This window comes from Pelodiscus sinensis, chromosome 29 (assembly GCF_049634645.1).
Source record: "Pelodiscus sinensis isolate JC-2024 chromosome 29, ASM4963464v1, whole genome shotgun sequence".
In the NCBI taxonomy this organism is placed as follows: Eukaryota; Metazoa; Chordata; order Testudines; family Trionychidae; genus Pelodiscus; species Pelodiscus sinensis.
This window is the reverse complement of record NC_134739.1, coordinates 8,651,812-8,667,420: the sequence shown is the minus strand read 5'-3', so window position 1 is coordinate 8,667,420 and position 15,609 is coordinate 8,651,812. Positions and strand designations below refer to the sequence as shown.

Here is a 15,609-nt window from a genome sequence, read left to right as displayed (position 1 = left end):
ATTCAGCTCATGAATTCTTATCAGTTACTCGACTATTCTATAGTCCCCGGGGGTGCGGCAGGGACACTCCGGCTCCACTCCCAAGGAGCCGCCTGCCACTCCTCTGTATCAGAGACAGCGGCATGGGGAGCCAGGCAGGAGCTGGTCCACGAGGGGAGCCAGTTTAAAAACCAGCTCCCCTCGCGGACCGGCTGCCTGTCGCCCCGCACTGCTGCCTCGGATACAGAGGCAGCAGCACCTGTTCAGGGTGGGGGCTGAGCTCCTGGACCCAGCATGAGCTGGAACTGAGCTGGGCTGTCTGCCTGCCTGGCTCCTAATACACTAGGTCCTGGACCCGGTGTGAGCCAGGACTGATCCGGGCTGCGGACCAGCCTGCTAAAAAATTTACTGGCACGGGTGGGTGGGAATGCGTGTAGTCTATAGCATTAACCTATAAGCTTTTACTTATTGGTTAATCAGGTAATCAACTACACTATTACATCCCTAATTTATTCATGCCATATATATGCAAATAACATAATTTGTTTTCTTTCGGCTGACAGAAATTTCTCTATTGTATGAGTAACTGAAATATACGAACACCAAGAAATTGACGTGGGCCCCAGTGCTGGATGGATCAGTATTAACTAGTGTTACAGTAGGTGACAGCCTTAGAATGTTACCCCTAGTCCTTAGTTCAAGAGGTTGCTTTTCTCGCCTTTGCCCTGCAAACTGAAGCTGAGCGACAGAGAGAGCCAAAGACTGGCCAATGGCATTTTCCAGCAATAAAATAGCAAATGACGTCAGTCTCTCATCAGCCATCGTGGATTGAAAATATGTTTTTATGAGCCTGAGCTTCGAAAAGCTCATATTCATGGGAGCAGCCTCCTCAAAGCCCTCCAGGCATTGTTCTTAACATAAGAACAGCCAGAGTGGGTCAGACCAAAGGTCCATCTAGCCCAGTCTCCTGCCTGCCAACAGTGGCCAATGCCAGATGCCCCAGAGGGAGGGAATAGAACAGGGAATCATCAACTGATCCCACCTGTCATCCATTCCCAGCCTCCGACAAACAGAGGCTAGGGACACCATTCCTTCCCATCCTGGCTAATAGACATTGATGGACCTAACCTCCATTAATTTATCTAGTTCTTTTTTGAACCCTGTTAGAATCCTGGCCTTCACAACATCCTCTGGCAGGGAGTTCCACAGGTTGACTGTGTGTTGTGTGAAGAAAAATTTCCTCTTGTTTGTTTTAAACTTGCTACCTGTTAATGTCATTCGGTGACCCCTTCAGCTCTGTGTCATGGATGAATGGGAGAGCTTGGCATGCAGAGTGCTTTCCATGTGGCAAAATGTGACAGATGTTGTCCAATTCAACAGAAAGGTCTTTAGCATTGATGGCCGAACGTTCCCCATGTGTCTGGTGAAGGTCCACACAATTGTTCAAGAGATTTTCCTGTCCGCTGGCAGCTTACTACGGTCACACAACCATCCTCCCTCTTCCCCTACAGTCTTTTGATGGTGCTTCATTTGTCCAAATGTTTCTTTGATGGCTAATCAAGCAGTGTCTATGAGCAGGGCTCAACAAACTATTGAATCTACTCGCCCGTGGCGAGTAGATTTCAGCCCGGCGCCCCGTTTACCGGTGGCGTGCACATGCACAATGCAGCTCTTGCACATGCGCAGTGCGGGGTTGGCGAGTGGCTTTCGCTGCCGTTTGTCAAGCCCTGTTTATGAGTGAGCAATAAAACTCCCTCTTGAATTTTCTTCCAAGCTTCCCATCACCTCATCTCTGCCCTCCTAACCAAACTTCTTCCGATTAATATGAATTTCCTTGAAGATGGGCTTAAATCCTCAGTTTCCCCACATTTCTTTAGCTGCAGTGTTGATAGTATCTTCAAGTCTGTTGTCTCTGTAGGCAACAATGAAATCATAAGAGAAGATAAGAATGGCCAGAGTGAGTCAGACCAAAGGTCCATCTAGCCCAGTATCCTGTCTGCTGACAGAGGCCAATGCCAGATGCCCCAGAGGGAGGGATCACAACAGGTAATCCTCATGTGATTCCTCTCCTGTCATCCATTTCTAAACAAATAGAAGCTAGGGACACCATTCCTACCCATTCTGGCTAATAGCCACTGATGGACCTAACCTCCATGAATCTATCTAGCATTTTTTTGAACCCTGTTAAAGATCTAGCCTTCACCACATCCTCTGGCAAGGAGTTCCACAGGTTGACTGTGCGCTGAGTGAAGAAAAACTTCCTTTTGTTTGTTTTAAACCTGCTGCCTATGAATTTCATTTGGTGACCCCTGGTTCTTATATTGTAGGAATAAGTATATAACTTTTCCTTGTTCACTTTTTCCACACCGGTCATGATTTTATAGACCTCTGTCTAGATTTTTTTTGAACCCTGGTCTTCTCTGGCAATCAAGGCAGCTTCTCCTCAACGTAGTAGCAGTCGCGATGTCCATTCACCGAGTCTGTCATGCCTTGTGTGTAACGTGTACTTGGAACAGGAGAACATGCCAAACCACAGCTGAGACCAGAAATTTGAAGCCAGGGATCTGCTTTGCCAGGCTTTGTGCCTCGTCTTGGATTCTGGCCTTGGCTTTACTTGGCTGCGCCAGTTCACGAGGGCGTCATAAACCTCAGTCGCTTGGTTCCCGCCGGCCTTGATGCTGCTCTCCCAGTGTGTGTCACTTAGTGGCAGAGGTGAAAAGTGGCTGGTGCAGGATGGTTCGGCGCACTAAGACCCGGCCACCATACAGGTCTGTGTACGGCTGATACTAAACGCCGCTGGCAGAGGGGGGCTGCCTCAGGGGCCAGCAGTTTATTAGGGCCTGGGTCCTTCAGATTGCCATCAAGAGTCCCAGGGCTCCAGGCTGCGGACACAGCAGCCATGAAGGACTAGTTGGGGCAGTCTGCCCCCTGCCTCACTCCTTCTGGCTGAGGCCAGGTCCCTTCTGGGGGCCCAGAGCTGCTGGCCAAGGACACCCGAAGCAGTACAGGACACACCGGTATGTCCCAGCATCCACCGTCACCCCTGCCTAGTGGTGTCACAGTCCAATTTGTAACATTGCCTTTTTTCCACCTGATTGCGGATGCCAAAAACAGGGCGTACCTCCTTTGCAGCAGTCCGAAAAGAGCCTGATTCTAAAGACGACGATGCTGCGTCTGACACATCTAGGGCGAGGGGATGGCAGTCACAGCTGTTTCTGTCATCACACGAGGTCGATTCTTCCTAACCGTTTCTCTCCTGTTCACATAAGCCAGGTTATATTTTGCCACGACTCCCCTTTTCATATTCTCCTGTATCACCACGCTCCTTCGTACCGCCAAGAAACCTGGACGATTCTCCATCGCTTTCCTCACATTTTCCTTCCTTCTCTTCAAGTACATCTTCTAATTTTATAGTCATAGGACTCCCCTCATTTATATGTCACTCCTCGATTTCTCTGCACTCGGACAACCCCAACAGCCGAAAGTAAGCCCAGTCTGTGTCGTCCTGTTTCTGCTATTTTCCCATCAGATTTGCCCCTTGCTGAAAACTAGATTGCAACTGTGCTTTTTGCTTCCTTCTCTTCCGGGGAATCTTTTATTTTCTTCAGTGGAAAACAGCCAGTGTTAGGGAGAGCAAAAGTCCTTGTCCTCCAGCCTTAGTAAGTCATCAAACATTACATGATAAGCCTGGCAAAGGAAATAACAGTCTTTCTTTTATATTGTAGCATAGGAAAAATATCTATTGAACCCTTATCTTTCTCATTCAATCTGTCCTTTATCTGGTGCTAATTACACTCTTCACATCTTAAAACACAATTACACAGTAAATCGGGGGTGGGGAACCTTTTTTGGGTCGGCAGCCACTGTCCCACAGAAAAACCAGTCGGGGCCCACACAAAAGTGAGAAGCAAAAAAAAAAAAAAAAGTCACTGATGTGAGAAGCAGAAAGACACTCCCCATGTTACCAGAGCATGGGGGGGAGGGGCTGAGCCAGTAGATTTTGTGGGGTCCTCTAGCCTCTAGGGTGGGGCCAGAAAATGAGGAGTGCAGTATGTGGGAGGAGGCTGCTGGGAAACAGGTTTGGAGTGTGGACCCTGGGCGGGAGGGAGGGCCTCGAGGGCCGGATCCAGGCAAGCCGGGGGCCGAATCCGGCCCCTGGGCCATATGTTCCCCATCCTTGATCACAATATGGCACCTGGGCTTTCACTTCATTCTTATATCTCCCTGACTGACAGGTGACGGGCCGCCCCTGAAATACCTGCAAGGGCCTGGCTGACACGTTCTTGGAAGTTTGAGGAAAATGTGGTTCTCGGAAAGTCTGGAAGGTTCCACACGATTCTACAAAGGGCCGGAACATTCTAGGAGTTTAACGAAAAAAGAATCCACTCACAAATGCCTGGAACATTTTACTTCCAAGATTCTGTTCTCTTTTGTCTAAAACCAGCCCTCCGAGCCTGGTGCCCCCCACGGCCGGCACCCCAGGCAGCAGCCTGCCCCGAAATCTGGCCCAGGTTCTGAGCACGGGGCAGTGACAACACCTGCCTGGCTCTCCCTACTCACGTCCCTGAGCACTGGAGAGTTACCACCTCAGCAGAATAACGCGCAGCCAAGTGAGGGAAGACGTGACCAATGGGGACTCAGATGGGTTAATTCTCCTGTTTCCTTGCCGCATCAGCGTTTTAGAGGGCGCTTCCTTGGTGTGGGGGTGGCTGGATCAGGAGTCTCCGCCAGCAGGAACGGCCTCCCCGAGTGCGCTGCAGAACAGACAGCTGAGGAAGGAGCCCTGGACAGCAGGTGGTTCTGTGTTGCTCATAGGAACGCATGCCAAAGCGCGGGGGTGGGGGACCTAAGGCCCAGGGGCTGGATGCAGCCCCCAGCTTGCTTGAATCCAGCCCCTGAGGCTTAAGGCTCCACCCTAGCATTGGGGAGCTGGTGCTCCCCCCCCCCGCTCTCTGGGTTTTGAGGGGAAAGTGGGGAGGGTCTTTCTCCTTCTCAGTCGGGGGCCACGACAGTGAGGGTTTGGTTTGGGTTTTTTTGCTTCTCACTTGTGTGCAGCCCCCGACTGATTTTTCTGTGGGTCAGCGGCCCTGGTCGTGGTCGAGGTCCCCCCCCGACCCGCTAGCAGGACAGAGCAGTGGGCCTCTCTAAGAATAGCAACCACATTTAACCTCCCGAGATCTCAAAGCGCTTTGTGAAGGGGGTCAGCAGCACAAGCCCATTGGGCAGATGGGGAAACGGAGGTCCAGAGAGAGGCAAGGGTTCGGCAAAGCAGCAGTGCCAGGAACAGAACCCTGAGCCCCCTCAGTCTACCCCCACTTTAAGCCAGGCTCCTGCCTTTCCCAAAGCAACATGGACAGGACAGAAGGACTTGGGCATTAGTTGGGCACCCTGGGCTAACACCTTCCCATGACGTGGGTCTGTCTTTGAGCTGCAGGCAGGAGGCACCTGGCCCACAGGGCTCATTAGCCCGCAGTCTCCCCAGGGGTCTTAATGCCCTCGTGCTCCTAGCCCAGCCTGGGTCTATCTGCAAGGAGGGTTGTTTCTTTGGGGCTTTCTCCGCGCCCCCCCCCCTCCGGAGCCCACTTGGGGCTGCACAATGGAGGAGCTGGTTTGGGCAGGAGGACTCCTCCTGTGGCCACCACAACCCGCTCCAGAGGCCCCAGGGCAGCGCGGCTCGGAGCGGGGCACAGAGGCCAGGCGGCTTGGTCGCCCCGCCTTGTTATTGTAGGGTCGCTCCCGCAGCGAGGGGGGCTCCGCGCTGTCCCAGCCTCTCCAACACCTCCTGGTGGCGGGGCGCTCCGGGGGCTGCTCCCCGGGCTGCGCAGGCCAGGCGGCTGCGGGACCCCGCTCTCCAGCGCTGGGGGCGGGCCGGGGGCGGTGCCGGGCGGGCGGAGCTCGGCTCCGGGCTGGCGCCGCACGCACCGCGGCTCCCGTCCCAGTCCGGCTGCGCCCCCCAGGTGCGAAGCGGCGCGGGGAGCCCCTCACCCCCCCCCCCCATGCTGATGCTCCACGTGGCCGGGCCCCCCGCGGCCGCAGCCATGTCCCAGCCCGAGGTGGATCTGTCCGGCTGCGGCATCGCCCTGGAACCGGGGACCCCCGGCCGGGCAGCCCCGCTCCGCAGCCGGGGGCGCAGGCTGGCGGGCCGCGAGAGCCGCCGCGGCTCCTACAAGTTCAGCCGGCGGAGCTCGGCCGAGCTGGAGCGGCGGGGGCCGGGCCCGGAGGACGCGCGGGGGGACCCCCGGGCTCGCCAAGGCGCGGAGCCCGCGGCGCGCTCCGGCAGCGAGACGCCCTCGCCGCCCCCCGGCCGGGGCTCCCCGCGCGGCGCCTCCCCGGACGAGAGCCGCCGGGCGCAGGACGAGAACGAGGAGATCGAGACCCGCGCCGTGGCCACCTCCCCGGACGGCCGCTTCCTCAAGTTCGACATCGAGATCGGCCGCGGCTCCTTCAAGACCGTCTACAAGGGGCTGGACACCGAGACCACCGTGGAGGTGGCCTGGTGCGAGCTGCAGGTGGGTGGCCGGGGGCGTGGCGGGGAGCAATGCGGGGGTGGGAGCTATTGACCCAAACTGTGACCCCCCCCCATGCGGGAGACCACCCCTCGATCCCGCACCTGTGCCCGCAGGTGGGCTGGGGCAGTGATCCCTTGGCTGCACAGCCTCTAAGAGGCAGGCGCATCCCAGTCTCTTGCCCCCTGGTGCGGCACCTCCAGCCAAGCTGCCCCACACGACCCCCCAGGTTCCCAGATCCGGGGGGCTCTGCTTCGGGTTAACCCCACACTGCCTGGGAACAGGGCAGCCCTCCGCTTCCCTTGGAGGGTGGATCGAGGAGGAGGGCTGCAGGGGAGTCCCCACAGTGCCGGGTGCTGGATGACTGGGCCGGTCGGCGTGGGGAGGAATTGGGCCTGTGCAGATGGGACAGAGCTTGGCCAGTCAGATGGGTCTGGCTCCCTACTTTGGCTTTGCCCCGGGGGTTGGCAGGGCTGGGGCAGGCCGTGGGGCTGGGCCAGCTTTCCTGCAGGAGGCCAGGTCCGTGGCTCCTTTCACCAGAGGGACTGGAGAAAGGTGGGGGGGGGGGTGTGACTGGCAAGCGCCCCCTTGATGGGCCTGGGACTGAGCCGTGGGTCAGATGGGGCTCTCCTGCCCCCCCCCCCCAAAGCTGAGTTCAAGACATGCCCCCACCTGGCATCTGAGAGGCAGTGTGTGGCGCTTCCCCTGCCCCCTCTGTTGGCTTCAGCCTCTTATTCCTTGGGCCTCCCCTACCCGCTCCTGCTGCTGCCTCCCACTGAAGCAGGAGGCATAGAGCCACGTGGGTTCAGTTCTGTTATCGCTGGCTCCTGCGGCCCCAGGTCCTCCCCTCCCATGCTTGTGGCCTCCTGTGGCTGGCACGCCGGACCTGTGCAGCGCAGGGTGGTGTCTGTTACGTAGGCGCCTGAGCTGGCAGCTGCCGCCACAGATACTGAATTACTCTAATTCACGGCTATTCCCAGCGGTGCCATTTCTGCAGATGGACTGCAGCAGCCAGGCAACGCCGGCCCTTTCCTGCTCCCTGGCCTGGCTCAGATCCACAAGTGCCATGCGCAGGCAGCTCGGGTGTGTGGTAGTTCTGCCGTGGTGGGCCCTGGTGGGAACGGCTCCCAGCTTCGTGCGGCTCTGGGCTCCCCACGTCCACCGTAGCCTCGCATCCCTTGGTGATGGCAGCGAGCCAGCCCCGCCCCTGCCGATCCCTGCCCCAAGGAGCTGCAAGCTGCGTATGGGGCCTTGGGTGCCAGGGGTGCAGGTGAAGTGCCAAGCAGTCTTCTGCACCGGCTGCCCGCCCAGCAGAGGGGCTGCTTCAGATGCCAGCCGTGCCCCCATTGCCACTTTGTGGGCAGCTGGTTCCTTCAGTTTCTGGTTTAGGGCACCGCTGGCACGTGTTCAAGGAGCTTTTGAAGTGTAGAGAAGGGCCACGGCACCAGCCACGCCCTCCCCTCCCCCTTTGGGGCCACGGCACCAGCCACGCCCTCCCCTCCCCCTTTGGGGCCACAGCGCCAGCCACGCCCTCCCCTCCCCTCCCTTCGGGGCCACGGCGCCAGCCCTCCCTCCCCCTTCGGGGCCACGGCACCAGCCACGCCCTCCCCTCCCCCTTCGGGGCCACGGCGCCAGCCCTCCCCTCCCTTCGGGGCCACGGCGCCAGCCCTCCCCCTCCATTGGGGCCACAGCGCCAGCCCCCCTTTGGGACTCCAGGGCTCCTGACCGTAGGCTAGGAGTGCCTGTGGGTTAATCAACAGATATTTGTTGGTCGGGACGTATGGGCTGTGGGGGGTTGCGTGACGCTGACAGAAACCGTGGTGCCCTCCAGGGCTGGATGCAGGAGCTGTTTTACCGCCCCCGGACCTGGCGCTGTCTGCTCTCCTCTCAGCTCTCCCACCCCTTCCTCCTCCGCTGCCCCCCTCCCTTTGCTGGGGTTAGAGAGGGGGGTGTAGACACTGGGGCGCTTGTGCTGAGTGTGTGGGGGGGGCGGTTTCTCTAGCCCCCTTCCTCCTTCCTGCTGCAGGGCTGGATGGGAGTTCTCCCGCTCTGGGCTTCGGCTGCCGTCCAACCTCTCTGACCACCGTCTTGTCCTTGGGGCGGCTGGCGCAGCCGCGAGTTCCAAGTCCTTGTTGACACAGAAAAACGTGTCTTGCGAGTTTGTCTCCTGCCCCGCAAAGCTGCGCGGGGTGTCGCCGGGCGCGCCGGGGCCTGCGTCTCCTGGTGGGAGGAGGGACTCCTGCAAGGCAGTGGGTGGCTCTGTGAGGAAGGGGCAGCCCCTGTGTGCCTGCCCCTGGGGGCGACCCACCAAGCCCCTGGGTATTCGTGGGGGGCCACGTCCTTTGCCCGAAGCTCATAGTCACGCTGTCGGTGCTCTGCCCCACTGGGCATGACTTTCCCCGGGTGTGTAATTTTTGTGCGTCTCGGAGGGTTGTCGTGTGCTGCGTCCTGTGTTTGGGCCTTGCTAGGCAAGTACGCCCCTGGCCTGCTTGCCGCCTTTGTAGCCTGGGGGCATCCGGGCACCCTCTGTAGCCCCAGGCTGGTTCTCGATCCTGCTCTGGTGTCTCAGCTCCAAGCGGAGTTGCCAGCCTCTCTCCACACCCCACAGGCCACGTCAGAGGGGCGCCTGTCAGGCCAAGGGCACGTGCCGTGGGCCAGGCTGGATCTGAGGTACCCGCAGACGTCCTGCAGCTCGCGTGGGGTAGGGGCTGTTGGTGTCCTAGCCTGTCAGGCAGCATTTGGCATGGCCAGGCCAGCTGTCATGGGCATGGTGCAGACGGCGGGCTGGCATGCTTGTAATAGGAGGCTGCTTGGCATTTTGGGGGCCCATGGAGCACAACAGCCCCCACCCAGCACGGACAGTCATTGAGCAGTCTAGCCGTGTCACCCATTCCCAGCTTCTGTGCCAGTCCTGGCTCCCTACTCCAGCTCTGCTGGTGTCCCTCCCTACCGAGAGCTCTGCCAGTGCCCCTCCTTCCTGATCTGCCCCCCAGAATGCTCTGCCAGTGCCCCCCAGTCCTGATCTGCCCCCCGAGAACTCTGCCAGTGCTCCCCAGTCCTGATCTGCCCCCCGAGAACTCTGCCAGTGCTCCCCAGTCCTGATCTGCCCCCGCTGAGAACTGTCAGTGCCCCCAGTCCTGACCCACAGCCCCCCTGGTACTTCCCCCCACCCCACCCCCAGCCCGAGAGCTCATTCATCATCTCTTGTCCCAAGCCCTCCAAGCCTCACGGAGCCATGGAGCATGTGAGGAGACTTAACAAGCCTGTTTTTGAGCCCTAATCCTGCCGAGACACAGCCGCTGTGGTACAAATATAGGAGCTTGTCCCACAAATGAAAGTGGCTGTGGTTGGGCCCGGGCAGAAATAGCTTTGTCCTGCATTTGTCTCACAGTCGCCGTTTATTGCCTGTCGAATATAAGTGGTCATTTTACCTCAGCCCTGAGCTCCTCGTGCAGCAGCGCTGCTGGTGCCCTGAGGCCTGGCCCGGAGCCAGGTATCCCACCTCGGGCTGCCCGCCTTTGCCCAGCGCTGCTGGTGCCCTGAGGCCTGGCCCGGAGCCAGGTATCCCACCTCGGGCTGCCCGCCTTCGCCCAGCGCTGCTGGTGCCCTGAGGCCTGGCCCAGAGCCAGGTATCCCACCTCGGGCTGCCCGCCTTCGCCCAGCGCTGCTGGTGCCCTGAGGCCTGGCCCGGAGCCAGGTATCCCACCTCGGGCTGCCCGCCTTCGCCCAGCGCTGCTGGTGCCCCTCCGGCCTGGCCCGGAGCCCCTTACCACCCCAACTCTGGGCTCCCCACATGTAATAGTCTTGGCCTGACCCGTTAATAGCCTCTGAAGGCAGGTTTAAAGCCGTGTTTTTGTGGACAGATGCCTGGGGCTGGCTGGGAGGGGCTGGGGAAACCAGAGGCCCAAAGTGGTAAATATTTGTTTATCGTGAGTGGTTTCCTGCTGCGCCCCCCCACTTGCTGTGGGCAGTGGCGCAGGGCCGAGAGCTGGAGCTGCCTGAACTGGCCAGGGCGGGTCTGCGCTCTCCCCTTAGGCACCGAGGCCGAGGAGGGGGGGGGCTGGCAAACCTGCTGCTCCTCCTCTCAGGCAGCCGGGAGCCCCCCAAGGGCGCAGGGGCATCTGGGGTGCTGTTTGAAAGTGTCTGTGGCAGTGCCCCTGGGTGCCAAGTGCATCCCAAACACTGGCAGGACGGTTCCTGCTCTCGGGGCTCACGATCAGAGGCCGGGGGGCAATTGGGCAGGGGGGAGGGGGGAGAGCGTCCGGTGGCGACCCAAAAACCTTCGCCTGAGCTTGTCTTTTGCTTCGAGGCCTCTCTGGGCTGGCACTGAGCTGCTGGGAGTGTGCGTGTTGTGTTGCACCCCAAGGAGCGAGGTCAGTGGCTGCTGGGGCGCGTCAGGTCCCGGCGCAAGAGGCTTCCGTCCTGGGGGCCGCCCCCCTGCGCTCACGTGCCCAGCTGGGAACGCAGCCTCAGGCTGTCCTGATGGGCCAGAGGGTCAGGGCAGGCGGCTACCGTTCCCTCTGGGGAGCAGGGCAGGGGGGGACGGGGGCTGTGGCAGGTGGGCTGGGCTCAGACTGGCGCCTGCTGGGCCAGTGCTGCCCCGGGATGCCGTGTGACGAGGCGGGCTCTGGTGCTGCGCTGGGGGCCCTGGCCGTGTCTCACCCCTGTTGATTGTGGGCACATCCCCTATTCCCCAGGCCAGAGAGCCATTCCCTCTCCCGGGGCAGACCTCCCACGAACGCTTGGCTCTAGCGGTGGTGGTGGCACCAGCTTGCCAGGCCCTCCGGGCAGGGCTGGGTGTGTACGGAGCTGCCAGGTGCTGTTCCTTGTGCTGCACGGGGTGTCCGTGTCCTGTCTGGGGTTGGATTAGGGGTGTTGCTGCCCCCACCAGGCTGAACTGGGAGCCACTTGTCCCAGATGGTTTCTGGTCTCTGGTTTCCGGGGGCGAAAGGGGGGGGCTGTTTGAGTTTCATGGGACCTAGGAAAACTCTCTGCCCCCTGCAGCCCACTAGCCGAGCAGCCGGGGGACGGTTTGGCCCCTCGTGCGCAGGTGGGGACTGGCTGTGGATGGGGCCAGTCAGGCAGCGAACGGAAGAGCCGAGTAGCTTCCGAGGGGCATGCGGTACGGATGCCGCCTCACTGTCCCACAGGAGGCTGGGAGGAGGTGCCCGCGAGCGGGCAGGCTCCGGGAGGCTGGTGCTGCAGGTCCGTGTCTCTGGGGCAGCAGCGAGTGGGGCCGGGCGGGTGCTATTTCGGGGCCGGGCTGCACTCGGCTCTGGTGACCTGCGGAGGCTTTTCGCTATAAATGCACCGTAATTATACCCATCGGTCCCCGCTCCAGCCCGCAGCGTTCAGCCCCGCACAATGGGGCTTTCAGAGGCGGCTGACCGGCTCTGCCGCCCAGGGCATCACAGAGCTGGGTCTGTAGCCAGAGCCTCATAAACACCCTCGGAGAGGAAGAAACATGTAAAAATACCACACCACCTCCCCAGGCTCCACCTCGGCAGGGGCCAATGAGCAGCGGGGCGCCGGGGGCCGGCTTCGGCAGGAGTGCACGCGGGTTGGCAGTGTGACCTAGCAGTGAGAGCTGGCCCTGGGACTCTGGGGTTGCTGGCATCCCTCAGTAGTGAGTTGGGGGTGGTGGAGGCAGATGGGTGTCTGCAGAGCCCTCCGGGAGCTGGGTGGTGCTGTCGGGGGCGCAGCCAACCCACGTCACGCCAGCTCCCGTCTCCTTTGCAAGGCATGCAGTTGCTGGGCAGCCTTTTACCTGGTCCCAGCCCCCTGCCTAGAGCCCCCTCGGCTCAGCCCGGCCAGGAGGAGCCGGCCCTGCTTTGGCAAGCAGGGGGGCTATATGGCGTCCCTCCCAGCCCATGGGACGGCTCCAGCGTCTGACTCGGAGCCCCCTGCTGCTGGGCATGAGCCTAGTCGCAAGGTACACTGTGTCCCAGCATGGGTTCCAGCCTGGTTCTGGCTCTCCTGGCACCGCTGCGCCCTCGCAGCTCTGGGGGTGGCATGATCCCTCCCTCCCCCTGGCGCTCCAGCGGGGGGAGCCCGGGTGCTTTGTCCTGGCACGGTGAGCCCCCCGGGAGTGGGGGCTGCCTCTGGCTCTTCCCAGCAGCTCACAGGCTGGGGGAGCAGATACCAGAGGCAGGCTGGGAGGCGTGGGGCTTCCGGGAACCCGGCCCTGTGCCACCTTGGCTCAGCAGACTCCTCCCCTCCGGCCCCTGGGTGTGGAAACCGGGCAGGGGAAGCCCCCTGTGAACCCCCTGAGGCTGGGGTGCTCCAGGCAACTCCCCCACGTACTAAAGGACCAAGCGCATCCGGGGCTTCCATCTCCCTGCTGCTGTTTGTGATAACTGAGGCTAAGCTGGCCCCATGACGAGTTTGCTGGGTCTCAGCTTCGTGCCACTGGATGTATTCGTTGCTGTTGCCATTGGGGATCCCCTGTTTGGGAGGAGCCACGGCTGGAACGGGGGGTGGCTGCAGGCTGGGACCGGGACACTGACAGAGCAGGGGGTTCCCCCCGGCCTTGGCTGTTCTAGCTGGGGCTGCCATGGGTCAGGACTCTCAAAGCCGGGGCAGGCGGCGTGCCGATCCGTTTTCTAGCGCTGGATCCGGTGCCATGCGCTGGTCTCGGCGGGTTTCCAGCTCTGCTCTGGGCTGGGTCTGGGCCCCGAACGTGGGTTTGGAAGGAGGGGACCGTGCACGGCCCCATGTGGGGTGCTGGGCAGCTGCAGCCCTGCCACGGGGCCAGGGATGATGCGATTGAAACATTACGAAAGATCCCCGGGCTGATTCACAGCTGCTGCGAGCCAAGAGCACACAGCTCTCCGGAGCCAGCAGCTTCCAGTGTTTAGGAACACAGCAGCCGCGAGCCGCTGGTTTCTTTGGCTGGGAACACAGGGATCTGGAGAGCCTGTCCCAGCTGGATACGGCCTGCGTGCTCCCCGCTTGCTGCCTGATGCTGGGGCCGGGGAAAAGGGGGGGGGCGTTAGTCCTTCTGCAGTTTCCCTGCTCGGCTCAAGGAGGGGCCGCGGGGGCTGCTTCCTGGAGGAGGCAGCCCCGTCGGAGAAGCGTTCCCGCTTTCCTGGCCTTGCCCATCTCGCTCCCGGCGGGCAGGGCCCTGCCAGGAAACGCTGCCCCCATGATGCATTTGGCACGCCAAGCGCAGGCCGGGTATCGGCCGGGGGCTGCGGACGGACTCGGCTCGTGCCGCTCGAGACTCATGTCGCTCATGCACCTCCCGTAAACACGTGCTTACGCACGCCGGGCATGGAGCACCTGCTGGCGTAGCGTCTCTGCGCCAGGCCTGGCTCTTGGCTGACCGGGGCCCAGTTTGCCGGGCCAGGCAGAGAGCCATGGCCCCGTCATGCCCTACGGGTGAGAGAGCAGGAGCCCCGGCCCTGGGCTGGGGAGGGGATGCCACAGCACGATGGTGCTGGGTTTTCTCCAGCCCTCGCTGGGTTCTGCGAGGGAGGGAGCAGGGTAGCTCGAGGGCTGGGCCAGGCCACGCTCATGGCTGGCCCTGGCTCCTGGGGAGGGCTTGATGTGTGGAGCATGTGTGGGCTTGGAGAGCGCACAAGGAGCGTCGCAGATTGGGGGGCTGTGGGAGCGGGGGAGGGCAGCGTTGGCTTTGGCAGCTGGTTTTGGTTTTCCTGTGGGCAGATGGGACGGATGCCCCGGGGGTCGGGGGAGTGTGGCTCCTTCCGGGCCCACTGTTCCCTGGGGTGTTGGGAGGGGATGTTACTGGGGGTGCCTGCTGGGCCCCTGGGAGCCTGCCAGGACCTCTGCTTCTGCCCCCCGCTCTTGGGAGAATTCCATGTGTGTGCCGAGCAGGAGTCGTGGGGGGCAGCCGTGCAGGATTTTGCCTGGCCTGTGTGGCCCCAGGAGACCCTGTGGACAGAGGGGAACCAGTCCTGACTGGCGCCGGCCAGCCTTGTGTGGGGACGGAGCTGCTGGGCCAAGCCCCGGGGGCAGGTGCCCGTGCCCTCCCCGCTGACCTTGGGGCTGGGCTCCCCGTCACGGTGCTGTAAGCCTCTGTCACCGCTCCACTTTGGCTTCCACTTTAATTAACTGGAGCAGGAGGAACATGGAAAAAGCAGGCCCGGAGCCTGGCGCGCCTGTGCTGCCGACAAAGGCCGCATTCAGCCTCGCGTGGCGCCCTGCCATCAAGGTGCCCTGTGGCTGCACGCCGGCCAGCCGCTCTGAGCGAGGTGGCAGGGATTGTTATGCCTCATGTCCGGGCACATGGCTGGCCCAAGGGGCCCTCGGCTGGACGGGGTTGGGAGGGGACTGGGGAGGTGGAGGGGGCGTGGCAGGTGGGGGGGGGGGGCTGTGGGTAGGCTGCCCCTCTGGCCAGGGCACTGGGTGAGGGCACTGGACGGTCCTGCCTGGCTCAGTCGCCAGGTCCCTAGGCTGCCGCTTGGAACCCAGCTACCTCGGCTCTGCTGAGCCGTGTGTGGGGAGGAGGGGTTAGCACCGGGGGGTCCCCAGGCTTGGTCCCCCCTTGCACAGGGGTTGGCGATGGATGCCTGACGATAGCTCTGCTGGCATGGAAGCCCCGGTATAAACGAGTCCCTGCGCCCGTCCTCAGGCAGGCGCTGGTGTGTGCCCCGGGCTGGGGGTGGCACTAGGGTGGGGAGAGGGGGCCTGCTGGGGAGGGTTTGGCCCCCCCTTGTGTAAAGGGCTTAACTAAAAAGCTGGCACCGATCTGCCCTGCCCGCTGCAGGCCCAGCGCCGTGTGAGCGGGCAGCGTCCTCTCGCAGGGCCCCCGGGAGCAGGCGGGCGAGGGGCCCCGGGCGGCCTCACCAGCCGGTAGTCGGCCTCCTTGCTGGAGCATCTCAGCACCAAGCCGAGCCGGTTTGAGCCTTGCTAACGCCCCCGCGGGCCACGTGGGCATCGTGCCTCCTTCCACCCCCCCCACCCCCCCCAGGAAATCGCTTCACTGGGAAACAGCAAATCCCCATTAGGCTGAAATGTCTCTCTCCTGCCCTGCTCCTATGGGGGAGGGGTGGCCTGCTTTGGGGGCTGGTTACTGAGCCCAGCTGCCCCCCTCCACTGGGCAGGGCCCGGCTGTTTGCTGGGCAAAGGGTCTTGCTGTTCCTGCTTCGTTTCTCGGGTCGCT

The 15,609-nt window shown here is 61.7% G+C and overlaps 1 protein-coding gene and 1 long non-coding RNA gene across 4 annotated transcripts in view; one reads left to right on the top strand and one right to left on the bottom strand.

Annotated features, from left to right (window-relative positions):
- Window positions 1–363: 363 nt before the first annotated feature.
- Window positions 364–5,538, bottom strand: LOC142821017 (uncharacterized). Its single transcript, XR_012898072.1, has 3 exons — window positions 4,540–5,538; window positions 4,238–4,337; window positions 364–3,666 (listed from the first exon to the last, which is right to left on the bottom strand). It is a non-coding gene; the product is annotated as an uncharacterized LOC142821017 (long non-coding RNA).
- Window positions 5,520–15,609, top strand: part of WNK4 (WNK lysine deficient protein kinase 4) — a 25,399-nt gene continuing 15,309 nt past the window's right edge. For all 3 annotated transcript variants that reach the window (XM_075911516.1, XM_075911515.1, XM_075911514.1), the window contains exon 1: window positions 5,520–6,488. In XM_075911516.1, the coding sequence (XP_075767631.1) occupies window positions 5,976–6,488 (513 nt within the window). In that variant the 5' untranslated portion in view covers window positions 5,520–5,975. The remainder of the gene's footprint in view (window positions 6,489–15,609) is intronic.